Here is a 20,587-nt window from a genome sequence, read left to right as displayed (position 1 = left end):
TTAGATGACGGCCATTTAAGTAGAAGTAGAATCCCTTTATTAGGGGGGTGCAATTGAAGTATAACAGAGGATCTAAAATGCCGAGTGTTAGTCATGGGAAGCTTCAATGTAGGTTAGGCCATGGCCGTTGGGGTTCTCGGGGTCCTGAAGGGAGAGTCGCTTGGACAAAGAAATTAGGGATGGATCGGCAGTGGCCAATCTTATGAATAAACCTTCAAGAAACGAATAGAAACTTAGAGATGATGGGTAAAATATCAAATCAAATTAAATGGGTGGAGTTTTCCAAGGGACGGGGGACGTCCGAAATGAAATCTTAAAGGGATGAGAAAATCTGGATACGGGGGAATTGAGAATGGGAGAGTTAGAAAGGCAGTAACGAAACTAGACTGAAAAAGAGATGACTTGTGAAGACGAGAGTTGTAATCAGAGGAATCGTTTCTTGGCTGCGATGAGTGTCTAAGGGGCTAAAGCTAAAGACTGGAGAAGGGTCTCACCTGGTGAGTGATGCATGGATTATATTCTCTCTCCCATATGTGACATATAGTGTAGGTACTAGTAATAAATTGTTTTGGGGGCGAACTGAGATGTAATGGAAAATCACGGGTCATATAATGTTCAGGGCCAAGAGCTTAATAGTTTTGGGGGCCAACCGAAGATTTTGTTAAGTATCCTTGAATGGAATATGTATTAATAATGTTTAATAAGGATGATGATATGGCATGAAAAATACAAGTTGCATTAATTAAATTAACTAGAGTGTAAATAAACTAATTAACTTCCAGCATCTCGTGTATGACTACTTTGTGTAAACTTTGCCTGGGTTATTATACTTTAAATATACACAACGCAATTTTAAATCATTGAACGGCATTCGCTTACGTACTTACGAGAACGGCCTCAAACCCGAACGGGCTAACATTTGGTGCCTTTAAGACCAGGATTCGATACAAATTACGAATCTTTAGATATTAACTTCAAAATTGGGAATTTTTTTTTTTTGTGTAAAAATATTCTGTATCAAAATGGATCATCAAGTAAACATGGTAGGAGAAAGCCCATGAGTATGTGAAACATAGTATGGTAGAGGCAGCGGAGAAACAAGAGAAATATAGGGAGAAAACAGCTACGGATAAGAACATATTGCTAGGCGATTTGGTATACCTATATAACCCCGGGAGGCAAAAGAGAGGTCAAAGTGCGAAGTTGAATAGGCCTTCCACAGGTCCTTACAGGGTAATTGAAAGAAAATCTCCTGTTTTGTTTCGCATACGGAATGTAGCGAATCCAAAGGATTCACAGTTAGTTCATTCAGATCGGTTAGCAAAAGTTTCTCTTGAAAGACCGTACGAGCCTTTCCCACCACAAAGGGGAGGAGGTGAAAATTCGAGGGAAAAAGAAACCCCGGAGGGTGCACAAAGAGATCTTAAAAGTGCGGGAGAAGAAGACGTCACCCACAGTTTCGGAGTAGAGGAGGAGGAGGAGGAAGAAGAAGAAGAAAGTTTTGTGTTGCCACCCTACCTTCTATGTCCCTTTGTCCAGCAGAATAATAGCAATAGCCAAGAGACAAGTACAGAAGATACCGATGTCGTAAATACATCGTTGCCCCAGGATAATGCTCAGTCAGAACCTAATGACATTGCTACTGATAAGGATGAATCCGAAAGTGAAAATAGGGAAGGTCAAAATTTACCGCAATCTCGATATAATTTAAGAACCCGAAATGAACGAGGGCAAGTACAGAAATTAAATACTGTAGATGGGACCGCCGAAAATTTAAGTGTTCCGGTGCGGCAAAATTTACCAGAGAGTAGTCATGCAGAGACCACTGACGATAGAACAGAGCAGAATTTAGCTGACAGAATATATTCATGGATGATTAAACCAGTAAACATACCTGAATCTGAGAAAACGTTATTTGATCGATTAGCAGATAGGTTAGCTGAGAAATTAGTTAATGTGATTAGCTAAGTATAAATTTAAACACTCAAGGCGAGAGTTCGAAGAAAGATGTAAATATGGAAAATATGAGATATATATCACTTGTATATAGATTTAAAAAAAAAAAAAAAAAAAAGAGCAATTGTATAAACTAATGTGTGAACTAGTATAGGTGACATATTAACAATTGGGAGAGAGATATATCATGTTAATCACTTTGTCTATAAGTTACATGCAGTACTGTAAACAGTGTAACAGTGCCGAAAGGTGTTAACGGTGTCGACCAGAGCACTGATGCTATTTCACGAGGGACCGGAAGAGACCGAAGCATCTTCACCTATATTCACCTGGTGCCACATTTGGGTGTGCATCACACGTGACAATGAACAGTAGCCGACAATAAGAGCGTAGTTCGATGAATAAACTCTCATTATCATTGCAACTTCATCAGCAGATGGGCAGCTACTCGTCATGATGGGAAGCGCAAAGATTCCAGATCATCCAAGCCTTCCATTGGTCAGCAGTGTTGATGCCTAACGTCTAAAGGATCACGATGCACGGGTTTAGAAGGTATGCAGTGTATAACCTGTGAACACGGTGCCTAGTGTCACTGCTAGGTAAAAAGCCTAATAGCAGGGACATGCATCAGATGGGAGAATTCCATCACGAATTCGCATGGAGTCCTACGTTTTACGCGGCCAATATGAACTGTATTCGATGAATGCGACCAGACTAGCAGCTGGGAGATTATTGGGAGCACCCAGCCTAAAATGTGTTCCGAACTATTATAATCGAATCCAGTGAGCAGTGAATCTTCATATACCTTAGAAATCTGCGATTATCGTGGGTTGTAGTGGATGAAGCCAACAGGTGTGTTCAAAGTTTACCTCACCTCGGAGAAAAGACAAACTATGTAACGTGTAGTTCCAATAACAGTGGTGCACTGGGAAAAGCAGCATCTCAATTTTCAATTGGGTTTTCAGCTGGAACCATGCCGGCTGACAGTTGTTCTCTAATTGGAGTGTTGTCCAATTGGTACATATCATCATGAAATAAATTAACGAACTATTTCGCGTGTGACTGTGTGACGCTAAGAGACACTGAACGTCGAGATAGTGACATTCTAGGCTTCGTTCAGGACGATTTTCAGATTTGGAATCATATGAAGAAGATAAATACTTTTGCGAGTAGATAATTCAGCAAGAATTTCCGAATAACACATCAGGTGTTCTTCAAGTGCTTGTATACGATATACTGTATAAGCTACATCTCTCTGATAGCAAACAGTGAATAATATACTAAGACGTGGCATAGGTTGAAATATGTGTTTATATGTCTTACTGTGTTATATATTATGTTTCATTTATTTCTCTCTTATAAGTTTGGTGCATTAATTTGTTTTATTGGTTCATTTATTGCATAGTGTATTTCAATTGAAGTATCATGATATTTGTTTACATTTTGGTGGGAGTGTACAACATGCGTTATTAACGTATGTAATAGAAAGAAGATGAGTTGACATGAAGAGAATATTAGATTGTTTGAATGTTCATTTCCAGCAACATGAATGGTAGTTCGTTAATATGCTGACACATTGTAAGGGAAAGAGAGTATCATCATCATCATCGCTCACCATGGAAAGGGGAAAAAAAAAATGGATCTTTTTTTTAGAAAAAGGGGAGGAATGTTAACTAGCTTGTGCTAGTTAAAATAGAAATATAGAATACAGGGAATATTTAAAATTATTATTTTCAGATATATTTAAATTGATAGTTTGGAGTATTTTAATTTGATTTTTGGATTTAACTATTTAGAACTGTAGGTCTCCAGGCGCCGATAGCAGGCGACAGTAACCGATATACTATATGTACAGCAAACAAATAATTGAACAATAGGAACGTAAATAAGAATGGTTGTCTATGGATGGTAGACATGTTTCTTGAGGGTTTAAAGTAAGCGGCGTCATGTCGATGGAAGAAGCTTTGTCCAAGCGGTGGGAACATAGTCCCAATTAAAATGAAATACAATCACAGGCCGATGTAAGTAGATGGGGCAATCGCCATTCATTAGGGAATCTTTTAGTTACCGTCACAAAGCATCTGGTCGGTTGTACTTCAGGGGTGCCCTAGGCAAAAGGGATCGTCCGAGGAGTGTTTTCTTGGAGAAAAAGCGGGGAATCGAAGAAAATGAAGGGACCAACGAATGAATAGACAAATTTCAAGATTAGATGACGGCCATTTAAGTAGAAGTAGAATCCCTTTATTAGGGGGGTGCAATTGAAGTATAACAGAGGATCTAAAATGCCGAGTGTTAGTCATGGGAAGCTTCAATGTAGGTTAGGCCATGGCCGTTGGGGTTCTCGGGGTCCTGAAGGGAGAGTCGCTTGGACAAAGAAATTAGGGATGGATCGGCAGTGGCCAATCTTATGAATAAACCTTCAAGAAACGAATAGAAACTTAGAGATGATGGGTAAAATATCAAATCAAATTAAATGGGTGGAGTTTTCCAAGGGACGGGGGACGTCCGAAATGAAATCTTAAAGGGATGAGAAAATCTGGATACGGGGGAATTGAGAATGGGAGAGTTAGAAAGGCAGTAACGAAACTAGACTGAAAAAGAGATGACTTGTGAAGACGAGAGTTGTAATCAGAGGAATCGTTTCTTGGCTGCGATGAGTGTCTAAGGGGCTAAAGCTAAAGACTGGAGAAGGGTCTCACCTGGTGAGTGATGCATGGATTATATTCTCTCTCCCATATGTGACATATAGTGTAGGTACTAGTAATAAATTGTTTTGGGGGCGAACTGAGATGTAATGGAAAATCACGGGTCATATAATGTTCAGGGCCAAGAGCTTAATAGTTTTGGGGGCCAACCGAAGATTTTGTTAAGTATCCTTGAATGGAATATGTATTAATAATGTTTAATAAGGATGATGATATGGCATGAAAAATACAAGTTGCATTAATTAAATTAACTAGAGTGTAAATAAACTAATTAACTTCCAGCATCTCGTGTATGACTACTTTGTGTAAACTTTGCCTGGGTTATTATACTTTAAATATACACAACGCAATTTTAAATCATTGAACGGCATTCGCTTACGTACTTACGAGAACGGCCTCAAACCCGAACGGGCTAACAAGTCCTCATACGAATTTGCCGGGAAGGCGTATTAACTTTGAACTATAGAGTGATATGGATACGTATAAATACCGATGGTTTATTTAACTGCATCCTGTCTTTTTATATATATATATATATATATATATATATGTGTGTATATATATAATGTATTGTTACGATCTTTAGACGATAGATGGCGCGATTTGTTCGATGGCTGTCAGAAATATCGAAATCTGTTGATACCGGTTTCGGTTTAGCGGAATTAGGTGCGATTGGCGAAGATCTGGTGGAGGGTTGGACAGAAGCTTCCAGAAGGTCACGCCCACCCAGACAGCGGCGCCACAATCCTGGTGCTATGAAACAGAAATTTGTGGAATATTCTTTTTTCTCGAAGCATCGACCAGACCTATAAATAGTAGGGAGGAGAGAAAGATTGGATGAAAAGTCAGTTGTGATTGAACTTTGCGAGAAAGTTGTTAGCTGTCTCTGGTTAGTTTGTAAATACGTGTAAATTGCTGTTCTGTAAATAAATCCGTGTTTATCCGTCGAACCGCTTCTTGTTTTACAATCTCGAAGTCTTGTGAGAAATTATCCGGAACAGTATATATTTCTTTTTCGTTTCTATTCTATATATTTCTGTTCTATATTTTCTTTCGTTTCGTTTTGTGAGCATTTTTTTTATAATAACTAAACTAGTGGTCCTAAAGGTCCACTAGTTCGATATCAATAGCCAATCATCTAGGGCAGAGGTTCTCAAACTTTTTCGAACCCGCGGCACCCCTTTCTCCTATCACCCCTATTCAGTGCTTATCCGCGAGCTCCGCCAGCTCCCCAGAGCTGTTTAACAAAGAATATTTTAGAAAAACCTTTGTCAGGTTCACAGCTCCACGGCACCCCTAACAAAGGTTTGAGGCGAACAGTTTGAGAGCCCCTGGTGTAGTGACAATTTGCTGCCGAATCCATTTCGGGGTGGGGGCTAACGCGGATTTATTTTATGTAAAAAATATTTACAAAAACTACATTAAAAAAATTACATCGCAAAAAAACTGCAACGCAGTTCTGTTTCCGTACAGGTTTCACTGTACAATAAAGCAAGGATTGGCTATGCCTGAAAATGTTACGACCATTCAAAATATTATAACGAAATAAACTGGAACCGTCCTCCCTAGAAAAGGAACCCGAAAATATTTTTGCACTGGGCTCTGCGTTCGGGTAATTGTGAAACCTTCCGTTTGGTTACCCAGTTATTCACTCTGCACCGTTACGGTGCTCAAGATACTCATTCCGTTCTAACTCGCGGCTGTGATGACGACACCGTCAGTAGGATTCAAATCTAAAAAACATGCGGGTGGTTTGGAATTTCATAATAAAACAGGTTCTGCAACTAAGTACCGGAAAATAATTCTTTTCATTCATCATTGATTACGGAAACTAAAGCACATTTGTTAACAAAAAACAGGGGTATTCCATAAAACCGGGACATACGGCCATTTTCTGTAAAGAGGGTTCCCATTGTATGAAAAAATCAGATTTTTTTCGATTTAAATCAGATTTTTTTGATTAAAATTAACTGACTAATTAAAACAAATCTTGTTAATCATTACGAATGCATATTATCATATCACCTAACTGCTTTTTTTTTTTTCCTAATCGCTCAAATTTAACTAAGCATTGATGCTGAAATTGCTGCAATTGATGCACGAACTATAAGCGAAAAATACGAACACCAAATATCTGTGTTTATGTAACATGAAAGGTCGTTGAACCTCCACTTGACTTTATGGATTAGCATTTTTCTTGTAGAGAAAAATGTTTTTATTCATGAGCTTCCCCCATTAAAGTGAATGAGTGGTGACAACTCAGTATCCCACATATGGTGCGGACAACTCAATTTACTCGAAGGACCATTTAGCATCAACTAAATAAAACAAATTCTATTGGGCAAGATTGTTTCTTGCACAATGAATGGATGTGTTTCCGACTTGCATGATTTTGCTTAACCCATTTGCATCATTCGAAAAAGTGGGAAATTGGCCCATATCACCAAAGTTTTTTTTATTGTATAAAGTTAGAAATATTTCAAAATTATAAAAAGCGAAAAACAAAATGGCGTACACAAAGAATTTATAATTTTACTTAGTTCTCAATGAAGATATACATTGAATATAATTTTAAAATTAAATTTAATAGTTTTATACAGTATGATAGTACTCTAGTGTTTTGTTCTTATGCATAAAAAAACTAGCTCGTATAACTGCGCTTTGGTAGGGTGACCATACGTCCCGTATTTCCCGGGACGGTCCCGGTTTTTTTCCTTTTTCTAGCCGTCCCGACTTTTTGACAAAAGTGTCCCGGTTTCTCCCGTTTTCTACATGACGCCTTGGAGTTTTATTCTTTATTGAAGTCGAAGATTGAAGAAATTTTTGAACTCATAAATTATATTATGATAATTACAACTACAAATAACAACATTATTCTCCCATATTTGGTTTGGTGAACCTTTTATTTTGTGGAATCCACAGCAATTAGTAGTAATGCTTCGTTTCCCGCCATTGCGATTTTTCTGTAATTTCACCAATATTTGGCAACATTGTTCACTTTTGGCGTTGTTCTTGGCGATAATTGGCGATGTCCCGTATTTTCCCGTATTTTGAATCCGAATGTCCCGTATTTCTTTCGAGGAAATATGGTCAGCCTACGCTTTGGTGATAATGGCTAAGAGAATTCCGCGCATACATGTGTTTATCATGCAAATGGGTTAATTAGCTTACACATTTTTATTCTTTCACAGATTTAACGAGTTTTGGTAAAAAAAAAAAAACGAGCAAATTCAAAATTTTAATACGGAAGGTAAAGTCAAAGGCCTAATGGTATTTATTTTGGTACGAATTCTATTATTTTGCATCAGCAATGAGGGCAAGGCTTCATACGGAAAATGATTCCTCTGTTTTTTAATCATGAAAACCCTACTGCTACATTGCAATGCATTTAATATAATGCAGTTTAGCTCCCTGTATTTTCCTGCAATTTTTTCTATGCACAAAATCTAGAAATAGTGCAGTTTTCTTTCTACACTGGATTAAGTTCAAGTCTGTGTGTACCCCAAAGATCTATACTTCTTTTAATCACAAACTTTATCGCATATTAGTAACATGCAATCCACACCAGATTACGTTTACTTCAATATCATTCAATTTATGTAAAGGAAAAACAAAATTTAAATTTTGTGATTTAAATCATGATTTAGATAAAGCTGATTTGAATCGGCTTACTCTGGGGGGTCCCCGATAAAATTTTTCTCAAAGGGGGGGGGGTTGCGCTTCAAAAGGTTTGGGAACCACTGCTGTGTCTTGTGAATACCTGCTGCGACTGAAATAGTCTTTGGTACTGCGCAACCGTATATGACTATATATATTCGGTACAGCAAAAAATAAATTTCTGAAATTTTGTGGCAAACATAAAAACTTAGTAAACTGGAATATATTAAGCATAGACTTCAAACCGGTGTGCAGCATAAAAATTAACAATACATCACTATCACACCATGTGCTGTTCTAATTTTGATGCTGCATACCAGTTTTAAACGGACAATCGATTGTAATAGATAGTTTCGGTTTTATTTGGTAGGTGGCTGTGGTGAAGTACTTTTTCCTCCTGAGAGGAGACACTCTATATACGGTCGATCCCGCGTATAACGTTTTTTCAAAAATCGCAACTAAAAAACGTTATAAGCGGGAAATGTCTATAAGAATTATAAGATCGTTTTTCACTGACCATAGCTATTTTATGTAGTGTTTTTAATTTATTAACAAACATTAAGGTACATGTAGAGATTTAATAGGAAGCAAGTATATGCATTTGTTATTCCAATAAGTATTTACGTGCGTTATACGGGATGTAGTTTGTAGGGAAAAACAAGAAAACTATACAGTATATATACAGGGTGTTCTGTTAATGGATCGACAAACTCAGAGGGTTGTTAGTAAGCATCAAGAGGAACAAAAATTGCAATGGAACGTGGTGTCGCAAACCACGTCGAGAGGGTGAAAATCGCGAAAAACGCATGCGGGTTTCGACGTCACGCTGGAACGACAAAAAGTACAATAATAACAACAAAAATTACAATAATAACAACAAAAATTACAATAATAACAACAAAAAGTACAATAATAACAACAAAAATTACAATAATAACAACAAAAATTACAATAATAACAACAAAAAAGATTTATTTGATTAATTATTACAAGAATTGTTGGAAGTGGCGGTCGCTGACGCCATTGCGCAGTCTATCTACAACGACGTAGAAACGATTCCCGGACGCGCTCGAAGATACCAGGTATGCTTCTGATGCCTGCCGCAACGACGACAATCCGCGCTATGAGATCCTCCGGTGTGTGTGTCCACAGGCAGCGTTTCGCGACACTGCTTACGTCAGATATGGTGAGCGAACCCACGAACGCATTCAGCGATCAACTAACATCCACCTTTCGTCTCCTCTGGACTCGGCGTCTGCTCGCGTTTTTCGTGATCCCCTCAACATGGTTTGCGACACTATGTCCCATTGCAACAACCCTCTGAGTTTGTTGGTCCATGAACAGAACCCTGTATACACATATATAGAAAAAAGAAATCTTACATTTTGATTGTGTAACGTGCTGGGAAGCAAATTGAATGTTTTGCTGTTGTAACTCCAGAAAATACAGGGTTATCATCTACATATTTAAGAATATTTATTTTTTCCTCTACACTTAGAGGTTTTCTTTTTAACTTGCCCTGAGACATTTTGACTCGAACTGTGCTGTGCAAAATCTAACGTTGTTATTCAATAACAATATGAAGCAATAATATTGCTTCATTTCCCAAAATTCCAAAGGTCGTGAAAGCATCTTATTGGCTGTTCTGTGAAGAATTCCAAGGAATACAGTTGGGAAAATCTGACTTTTCTCATCAGAAAAAGCCGCCTTCAAATGCTATTTGATCTAAAAATCTGTCAAGTTGTTTAGTTTTGTGTCCATGTCACTCTTTTTGCGGCTTGATTTCGTATCAATACATTCGGAGGTGGATGGGAAGACCCCACCGTTTTATTGCTTTGTTATACGCGTACGTTCATAATCATTTTTTGGATGTCCTTTTTTTTGGAATCGATTTATAGTGCTATATATCGATTATAGTGCGGCAAATTTGAATAAGACCGTAAAGGGAAAAAAATTTAACCCCTTCTGAAAACTTTTCTAGTTCTTATCTGTTCTTTCAAAACCCTTGAAAAAAAATGAGAAGAAAAGTTTCTTTACGCTGTTTTCAAGGGAGGAAAAAGCCCGATGTGAATGTTTCGAACGTTGTAAGCGGGAATAGCAAAACGTTCAAACGTTGTATCCGGGAAAAATTAACATTGTCAATATAGGGGGAAAAGCTTAATTCGTAAAACTTAGTCGTATTAAGCGGGAACGTTATAAGCAGGATCGACTGTGATATATCTTTTATTCCGCAGCATGTTCATGCTGCACATCTGTTTTAAACGGACAAAAAGATTTTAATTCAAGAATTATAACATAGTTTTGTTTCTATTTGGCGGGGGGGGGGGGCAGCGCTCGGACGCTTTTTCTCTCGTGTATACAGTAAAACCCCTCTTATCGGACACGCCTCTCCCCTTTTACGGCCAAATAATAATTTCCCCTTGTATAATAAAAGTATTCATTTCAAACCCCCTGATTAACGGTCCCCCCCCTCTTTTACGGACGAATTTTTTGTCCTGCGGGTGTCCGCAGAAGAGAGGTTTCACTGTACTAATAGAGCATATTAATATTATACTGGAATCACACATTGCTGCCATCAGCAAAAAATAAGGAAAACGTACATCGCAAAACATTTTATTGCCTGTTAGGCTGGGCGCGCATCGGTTGGAGAAGGCAAGACAGCTTCACGCACGCTTAACCCTTACAGCGGCGAACCCGAGATATCTCGTCAATCTTGATCTGCTTTATTCCGGTCACCCCGAAATGTCTCGGGCTCTTAACACGCTTTTATTTCCACTGTGGCAGTTATAATGCGGATCAGAGGAAAATTTTAAAAACCGCTTAGAGGGTTAATCATATTGTTGTTCCCGTTGATTTGTATGGTTCAATGCACAGCGGGCTAGTCATACAGATGCCATGCAAGTCATACAAATTTACAGTATCAAAAGGATAAAGACACTTATGCTCTGTATCAGGGGTGGTCCACTACTCTCTGTTCGAATGCCAAAATAATGGTCAGACGCAGTGTCGCGGGCCTCACCAGAAATAAAACTCCTTTATATAAGCCGCGTGCACAAGGGAGAGAACTCCGGCATATAAGCCGCACCGAGTTGATTGGGTGCTATTATGTTCTCTCTCACACACATAGGTAGTGAAATCAGCGTAGGAGGAAACAATACGTAAATTGGAACTGCAGCGTGGACCAGACCAGACTCGAATTTTTGCCCCCCCCCATGCCCTAGCCCTCAGGGCTGATGATGGGATTACAGTCGGACTATAGTTAACAGTCTAGGAAGGTCTATGTAATGTACGTCAGTAACGGCCGTATTCACCGACAGGTTTAAAATACAATATCAGATGAAAGGATTGGAGATCAATACGGATTGGTTTAATTCAGGATTTTTACCAATACGTTTAGGTCTCTAATCCATGGGCGGAGATACGGGGGGCGGCCCCTAGCGTCAAAGGTAGAGTCAACTGACCTAATGTATATATGGATTGACATCATCATCACCACCTTGCCTCCCCCAGCAATAATGACCGTGCACCCCCCCCCCCCAGACTTCTAAGTCTATCGCCGCCTATGAGTCAGCACAGTGTGAACGTACCTACAGAAGGCTCATAGGTGGAATTTATATCGCACGCATTTCTACCTGGTCCCACGTCACGTCAGAGTAGTGTGCACGGATTTTTGCGTGTCATGTCAGATTACGTCATCACAGACTTTACCACGTCACGTCAGCACAGTGTGAACGTACCTACAAAAGGCTCATTGGTGGAACTTTATATCACACACATTAACGTGTGGTAACACGTCACGTCAGCACAGTGTGTGTATCCACCTTTACTCTTTAACCAGCTTTGGTGCGATGGAAGAGCCGGTTCTTTTTTCTAGAACTGTCGCTCACGCGTGTTCACTATATCTACAGACAAAATGTTAGAAAACCCGTATTTCGTTCCCTGATTGGGCGAATTCGTAGAGGTAGTCAGGCCTGGCCATTTATCGTTGGCGGCAAAATAATATCGTTAGCAAACATCCAAGGGAAAATGCCATTCTCTTCTCATTGTAATTATTTGAAGCGGAAAAACAAAAATTGAAAAGAAAATGCCCCCATTTTTCCTCTTCATTGGATTTTTTGTGATTTGAATATTAATTTCAAGAAATAATCAATCTCTGGAGGGCATGGTGGTCCCAGAGTCAAAGGTGAAGTCACCTGATCTAATGTACATAGGCATATTTGAATCGCCATCATCATCATCGTGCCCCCCCCCCCCAAGTTTATCACCGCCTATGCTCTAATCCTTTAACGTTTAACCTGCGATTGCAGTTTAAACTCTGCCGGTGAATACGGCCGTTAGTATGTATTTGTGCATGAGAAATATCGTCGAAATTACAAATTATTAGAATTTCAAAAAAGTGCAAACTGATAAGAAACATTTCTGAGATAAAGTTTTTAAGACTTCAAAGGCAACTCTCCATTGGCTCAAAGTCATATTAACTGGTGAGAATATTCCCGGCTTCAGTGAGGAATTCGTCCAAGGCTACTTTTTTTTTTATCCTTCTTTGAGCATTTCATGACATCCTTCAGCGCATGACTTTCGCAAACTCGAATATGTGATATGTTGAGTTGTGGAGTCCGGCAGTGGAATCGTCATCCGGCTCCGGTGAAAAGGACGGGTACCCGTCGTCACGATCGCACGTGTATTAGTTAGTTAGTACTTCGGTGGTGAACTTGGTCTGCTTGTTTTTACATTTTTATGGAAAACCCTAATTGAAAAATACTTTTTTGAGGGATATTTTGCTCGTCGAGGTCATCCTGACCTTCGATGATTGCGCAAGAAAATCTGCCACTGCTACTTTCATAACTCGTACGGTAAGTTTCTGAAATGAATCACGTGACCAGTATATTTAAAGAGGTTTTGTGTTTCGTGTTGAAAATTCAAATTGTTTTTGTTTTTTTCAAATCAGGAATATATATTTTTTCTACATTAACCGCAATTTTGTCATTCGAAACTAATGGGAAAAATATAATAGTGTTTTTTGGTTTTAAATCTTTTACGCGGGCCGCACGAGATCACCTCGCGTTGCGGCCCGCGGGCCAGCTGTTGTGTGGTCACCCCTGCTCTATATTATTTTTTAAAAATGATAGGTTTTCGTGGAAATCGAAACTTCTTCGATGTACTATGTAGGATTTGGATTATATCTTGTGCAATATCTGTGGCTAAACTCAAAAGGCTAACATGTCCGTTAAAAAGAAAATGAACAGACATCATAATCACGTCATTTATAAGTATTGTATGTGTAATATATAATATATATATAATGTACTGCAACATATATATATATTACTATTATAGTGGGAATGATCTTGCAAAATCATTGTGCGATATCGATGACGGTGTTGTTCGAAATGTGTGTTGGATATTCAAGAAAACGTGCGAAATTTGAAATGTTGTCGTGACGGATGGTCATCTGTAATTCTAAGCAAATGTTCCTTTGGAAGGAAAAAAAAACGGTCAACATGAGGTGAGTGTTTTTTTTTCGATACATACTCGAATGTTCTCTCGCTAACATTGTAAATGCTCCAAAATTTTCGTTCTAAAGCCGGGTTTTCCTAAGGAACGGGTTTTTTTCAGTAACAGACCGAGCACAACTCCTGTCTGTCGCCATGGGCAATTTACTAGTGTTGTGTCTGATTTTTCAGTGCTGCCATCTATACTTAAGAAGTGAATTGTAATGATTGAATGTTTGTACCGTTATCGGCGTGTCTCGAGACTTTCTAACGGGGAGATCGACTTGCATTCGCTCCTCGAAGTTGGGAATCGGAGAAAGTCAATTTCAGCCGGCCACCACTGTGGCACCAGTGGGGTTCGAACCCGCTATGCGAGTCCGTCTCAATGACCACCACAGCGGCAGCAGGTTCTGCTCCGCGAGGACCGAATAGGACCATTTCGCGTCAGCAGAAACGTGTAACTTTATCAAGTTACGCGTTTGTGTTGTTATACGTGGCGCATCATCTGTTCTGTCGGCTGCATATCTTCGTATTTTTGTGCGTATACTATAAAAAAAAGGGGGGGATACAGAAAGAAAGGGAAAGAAAACACACACAAAAGTGAATAGAAGATCGCGCGGAACGAGCAGCGCACGACGCTTTTTGCGATCACGTTGCACGTGCACCAGCTCCTAGGAAAACCCGGGTTTCGACACCTCTGGTCAATCACGCCCGACGTAAAGAGCTGGCGTGAGGCCCGAGTATAGCAAAACAGTCGTACCGCTCTTCCTATTGGTGAGTGGACGACGTGCCGCGGTGGGCGATTCACGTTTCACGCGGCACAGAAAACCTTCTCCTGGGGAAAACCCGGTTTGAGCGTTCGAAACGCCGCATTTAATGTGAGAATAATGAATGCTAAAGTATGTATTTAAAGAATCTTTTTTTTTTATTCAGTAAATTTTTTTACATCGCTCAATTCCAACAAAAATATATCGTATAAAAATAATAGTAATTGGTCAACACTGTATCACATTTGGTCCCGCAAATGAGTGAAGAAAAATATGTATTCTCTCGTAAATTTTGGTGATCAATCAAGGCAAGACCATTGCAGTCGAAGGATATGGTCTGCATCAAGGGTGCACAGCCTCCGGCCCGCGGACCAGATGCGGCCCTGCAAAGGGTTCCATCCCACCCGCGAAAGGTGTCCCAGTAGAAAACTGTCAACACACACAGCACGATAAATTCTTCGGGTTACCATATTTCCGTAATAAAAATACGGGAAATCGGGTTCCATGTGGGATATTACATCCAGCCAAAAAAATTGCCAAAGGCAAGTTGCCAATTACAGCTAAAAAAAAAAATATTGTCAAAAGCTAGTGAAGTTGTCAATTAGGTGCCAAAAATGGGATATTGTATAATAAATTTAGGATGGCCAAAATTACGGGAATGCCCCGTAAAATACAGGTGTTATTGTCCAGGGGCCATTCTAGGATTTCTTTAAAGCGGTGAAAATGTGATTTTTCCTCCCCCAAGTTAACCACTCGGGGCAGTTGCTTCTTTTGCCCTGCCCAGTTCTTTTTCCTGGTATGGCTATTTTACCGCACACCGACTCCGGTCATATATCACCATACGGCAATTTCCAACCACTGGAGTTGGGTAGGAAACGAAGGCGCTGTCTATCGGTAGTCGCCCCCCAGCCTCGGTAGGTAAAGAACTTGTTTCTAACGTTCTATGCCCGGATTTGAACCCTTGGACCTTGACGGTAATCTAGACGAGCATCTTACCACTGCACCACTCGGGCGCTAAATTCTAATATGGCTGGTCACCCCCTGGTAATAATATACAAGTTTCTGGCCCACGAGCCGCAGAAATACCGTATGTCTGACCCGTGGACAGAAAGGGTTGTGCACCCCCCCCCCTGGTTTACATGATCATGGTAAGAAGATACATTTATGCACATTTTATAGCTTAATTCGGTCCGTGATCGGGCTGGTAATCCTCCCTCGTTGAATACACCGAGTTGTATTCAATATGGGAGGAAGTCCATACTAAATAATAGTAGTAGAAGAATAATGCCGATCAAGTCCCGATTACCGGGTTTGTAAACATTGACTGGTCAATATTAGGACACTGAATAACAACTCAGCTGATTGAAGGAGACATTACGTTCCTTTTCAATCAGCGTTTGAATAAATTAACTGGAATACTTATGAAGTTCTAACTCAAACACAAGCGAATTCGGATTCAGCCTCGGTATCGAGAGTCTTTCTGTTCGTTGAGGATGACGTTGTTTTAGCTAGAAATCAGTTCCCGAAATCGGATCTCGCACTTCCATTGATCGCGTTGAAATCCAGGAAAATGGGTCATAAGTTCTGCCATCGGTATTTCGCCTTGTCGTCGACCATTATCTTCCACAGCAGCTTCGGTGGCCTCGGGTCTTTACCCACGACGGGCTCGCCGACGACCTGCCATATGAGCCGGGCCAGCCGCTGCGAGGGAGGAGGCTCGACCTTGCATTCTCCCCGGAACATCGGCAGGATCTTCGGTTCGCCGTGGACGACGATCGTGTTGAAACCGCAGTACGACATCCTGTCAAAATAAGAACAATATAAGAACAATATAAGTGTGTGTGTTTTCCGCGCAGTACGTGTTGAAGGTCTCGGTACCCAGACGCGTTACTATTTCTCAACTGCCTTTGGAAATCTACGCATTGCATGCAGTCTTTTTTGTGTTTTATGCTGTGCGTGTGTTCATCAACACAGTCTTTGTGTTTTGTTTGATATATTTACGCATCTTTTTCTGTCGGCGGTCGTAAATTTTGTAGACGTCGTCGCTGTTTGTTTACAGTTTCAAGACTGTGAGAAAACTCCGGGCACGTGTAGTATCAGAGCCCGCGTATATGGCCTTCCACGTTCACGCTTAGGTCGTAGCCTAAAGCTTCAAATTTATGATCAACATTGATTTTTGCACTTTTTTTTAAAAATCAATCAACGAATCGGTCCGGGAGCATTTCCGAAAAAAGTTGCAGAAGGGGGGGCATTCAAGTATTCCGTCAGCGTCGATGAAGGGAGGGGTTTTCCGATTTGCTGACTTTTGATGACAAGTGGGGGGAGGGACTCAGGAGGGGGAGATTCGATGATGATTTCGTCATCAGCCACCCTTTATGGAAATATGAAATATTCTCGATGGCATCTTAATCGATGGGCCAAAAACGAGAAAAATCTTTCGCTAGTTTGTGGGCACCTGGACTAACATTCCCCCTAATGATAAATCCCTTGCAGAGCCACTTCAGCGGATCCTTCAAGTGCTCAGGAAATGTGCCCGGGCCGCTTGAGTGCTCTGGAACTGCGCAACGCGTAATTGTTCCACGGATCACATAAATTGCCTGGGAACTTGCGCGGGTAACTTGAATGATGTAGAACCGCACTGGGGGGGGGGGGGGCGGGGGGGGGGAGGAGAAGCTTAAGTGCTCTAAAATTGTGCCATATGTCATTCAAGGGATTTCTAAAAGTTGCACGGATCGTTTAAGTGTTCTGGAACTGTGTCGCGACTTAGTGATCTGTGAGTGTGCCGCGGGGCTACTTTGATTAATCGATCTGAAAATGTGCCCCGGGCGACTTAAATGCTCCCGAATTGTGCTACGGGTTATTTAAGCGATCTGTAAAGATGTGCCGCTTAGATCATTTTTACAAAATTGGGTTTGAGGGTACAAGCCACATCAGATAACCTTCCGGGCCACATTTGGTCCGCAGGTCAAGGGTTTATCATATATGGCTCACAGGGTGGGTCGCAATGAATTTCTTAGAGAGAAATTTTCAGTTCTTACCATTCAAATAGCGTTGAAATTGACGGAAATCGATTATAACAACATATAAAAACGTATTTACTTCGAAATTTAAATTTTTTTCGTCTGGGTGAGGGGGGGGGGGAAGAAGACGGATGAGCCCCTTATGCCCCTCTCCCGCTTACGTTTCTGATCCCACCAACATGCGTTAGGACAGTGGTTCTCAACCTGGGGCCATATGGGCCCCTTGCGGTCCTGGGATATTCTGGGGGGGGGGAGCACGGGAAAAATCAAAAGAGAGGTGATCCACGAAAGGTGGTGAAAGGAGTCATAGAGAGCTGTAAAGAGAAAAAAAGCTTTAAAAGTGAAACATGGTTGAAAAATATTACTACTTTCAGAATTTATCAGTTCCGTCTGTAGAATCAGGGGCATCTTAATCCTTGGGTCTATGTGGGCACTACCCGGGTCTTCGTGTCTGTAATGGAGGGAGGGGGGACTATGATTTTCATATGTAAGCTGTTACTTCCAGCTAAGTATGTTGGGACGGTCGATTTATCGAGCATGTTCGTTGAATAGTCCCGTATTTTACACAGACCGTTTTTTACAATATAATTTGACTCCTGGGAGAGAGATGATAATCCACCATTTGAATCCGTGCCTAGCCAGGATTCCAGAGATTGATCCAATTTATTAAAATTTCATTCATAATAAAAATAGAAAGTATCTCACTCTTGGATGAGGTTAAGGGGGGGGGCCCTGGATAGGACAGGGGGCCACGAGAAAAAAATGTGATCCGTAGGGGGAGCCATGAGCTGAAAATGGTTAAGAAACACTGCGTTAGGAGGTGGGGGCAGTGCTGACAAGGGGGGTGGTCAGACTTTTGCTGACGGGGGGGGGGGGCTCAAAGATGGCTAAAATTTGCTGACATAATACTTGAACGGCCCCTAATGCAAGAAAAATACTTTAATCGCTCATATCTGGGGCACCGTCTTAACGCATGATGCCCACCAGTGAACTCCAATACATTAGGTGTGGGCATAATGATAATGAGTTCTAGTACCATTATTTTCTATAGTAAATATGTAATATTAGTTGGCATCATAGGCGTACGCAGAATTTCCTCAAGGAGGGGGTTCTCAATTTTTTTTTCTTCTCGGGCGGGAGGATTTAAGTTTTTTCCGGCGAAATACTTAAGGGCTGTGACTAGAGGGGATCAGGCTTGTGTGATTCCCTGGGCGTCGGACGAGAGAAGCGAAAATTTCACCCTTTAAACTCTCTTTCATCCCGCAAGGGGGCGCAAAAATGTGCACTTGTCCCAGCTGACCAAGCATCTAGTTGTGGCCTTGTAAATCGATCTACAGCGCAATTTTGGCATCCTGAAATTTAAGCTTACACTGCTGAGATTTAACACAACAGAAACGAATTGGCGAGAAAAACGGACGTGGACCAAGACAGTGTACTTAGCAACCCCCCTAAATAGTTATTTATTCCGACCAACGATCAACTAGACACACACATGCTCGACCTACGACGTGCGGGCCGAATATGACCGTCGGAATCATCTGATATGACCCGCGATCTCAAACGTAATTTTGTAAGAATGAACTAAAGGGCACATTTGCAGTTCACTTATGTGGCCCGCGGCACAACTATAGATCACTCAAGTGGACCCTTTTCCCTCTTCACGGCTTTCAATGTACATCTAGCATTTGCACCCAGAAAAATAAAGCATGCATAATCCCTCCATAGAGTTCGGGGAGGGGAGAAAACTACCTTGAAAATCATTTTTCTCATAGCGATATGTGTTTTTTTTTTAAAGTGGCTGTTGTTAGGAGGTTGGGGGTCATTCAAGTATTACGTCAGCATCGGGGGGGGGGGGGGGGGGTTCGGACTTGCTGACAAGGGGGGGGGTCAAAAATTTCTGAAAATCTGTTTACGTAATACTTGAATGCCCCCTTACCTGTAATGTTAAATCTATTATGAATGCATTCAGTTCCAACAAAATGTGGCCGTCAGAGGAGGTTTTACTTTATTATTGGCATAACCGACCCTCCTCCCGGAGCACAAATCTGGTCTATCGCCTGGGCAGTTTACTACCAAATGATTTGTGCCAGAAGTGTGCACGTGCACCTAACACAAGTCTGCGTGCGCATGTGTTATAGTGAGTGTGAATATTCGGTGCTGCCATCTATTTTTCGAACTCCGAGTAAAGTGTAATGATTGAATATTTGTGCCGTTGTGGGTCTGTTGCTCTACGTGGCAATACTTTTTAAGCAGCTTGATTGAAATATGCAAAGGGAAATGGAATGATTGTAGCGAAGAAGAACTGGAAGTTACTCACTCTTGGCCGTGGCTGTCCACGATGTATATCTTGTCGAAGGCCCAGTGTCCCTGCCCGCTGTATATCCATCCTTTGTACTTCGTGTATCTGATGATGACCGAAGTAATGTTCCTTATCGCGGGGTCGGCTACGACCAGACCCTGGATGTCTTGCTTCTCCTTCACTTCCTGGCTTTCACTGGAGATGAGAATAAAGAGAAAATGAGCAATTGTGATTGGACGGTAAATTTGGTTTTATTTGAAATGGATGTCTCTTCTCGGTAAGAATTGGTTTTTTTTACCTCGTCAAGACGAACGTCTCGTTCCTTCCGTCGTCGTTTATGAACGTGACCTCGAGTTTCCCCCACGTGGTTCCTTGACCCCTTGTGCTCTGAAGGGAAATCTTCAACTGGTTCGCTGCGGAAAGGAAATAATACACGCGAATCAAAAAAAACAACTTAAAATCTATATATATAAAATTGATTTTCTGTCTGTGTATGTTCTCTATACAAATCTACAATTTTAGATCGATCGTCACCAAATTTTGCATATATACCAAATGGGACCCGACTTGAACGATAGGCTACTTTAAAATTTCGGCAGCCCAGCGCAAATGCCCCAAATTGGCAAAAAACTGTCCGGCAACAATGGTTTTTGGGCCTCAACAATCAATCACTTTCCGAACGTTTACTTTG

At 40.8% G+C, this 20,587-nt stretch overlaps 2 protein-coding genes across 6 annotated transcripts in view; one reads left to right on the top strand and one right to left on the bottom strand.

Moving 5' to 3' along the window:
- Positions 1-13,824, top strand: part of LOC149065227 (ribitol-5-phosphate transferase FKTN-like) — a 59,340-nt gene extending 45,516 nt beyond the window's left edge. For all 5 annotated transcript variants that reach the window (XM_089254154.1, XM_089254153.1, XM_089254156.1 and 2 more), the window contains one exon: positions 13,656-13,824. The gene's annotated coding sequence lies outside the window, so the exon portion shown is untranslated. The remainder of the gene's footprint in view (positions 1-13,655) is intronic.
- Positions 13,825-14,708: 884 nt separating this feature from the next.
- On the bottom strand, positions 14,709-20,309 carry LOC149065226 (inactive pancreatic lipase-related protein 1-like; the record flags this gene model as incomplete). Its single annotated transcript, XM_089254221.1, is given in 3 exon segments — positions 14,709-16,378; positions 19,915-20,091; positions 20,195-20,309. Coding segments are annotated over 3 exon segments (518 nt in total), but the record flags the coding sequence as incomplete, so codon positions are not given.
- Between the last annotated feature and the right edge of the window lie 278 nt (positions 20,310-20,587).

Source organism: Pholcus phalangioides, unplaced genomic scaffold (genome assembly GCF_987345545.1).
Source record: "Pholcus phalangioides strain wild (caught in Gottingen) unplaced genomic scaffold, Ppha-v1.0 ptg000040l_1, whole genome shotgun sequence".
In the NCBI taxonomy this organism is placed as follows: domain Eukaryota; kingdom Metazoa; phylum Arthropoda; class Arachnida; order Araneae; family Pholcidae; genus Pholcus; species Pholcus phalangioides.
The sequence above is the reverse complement of the archived record's forward strand: the minus strand, read 5'-3'. Positions and strand labels throughout refer to the sequence as shown.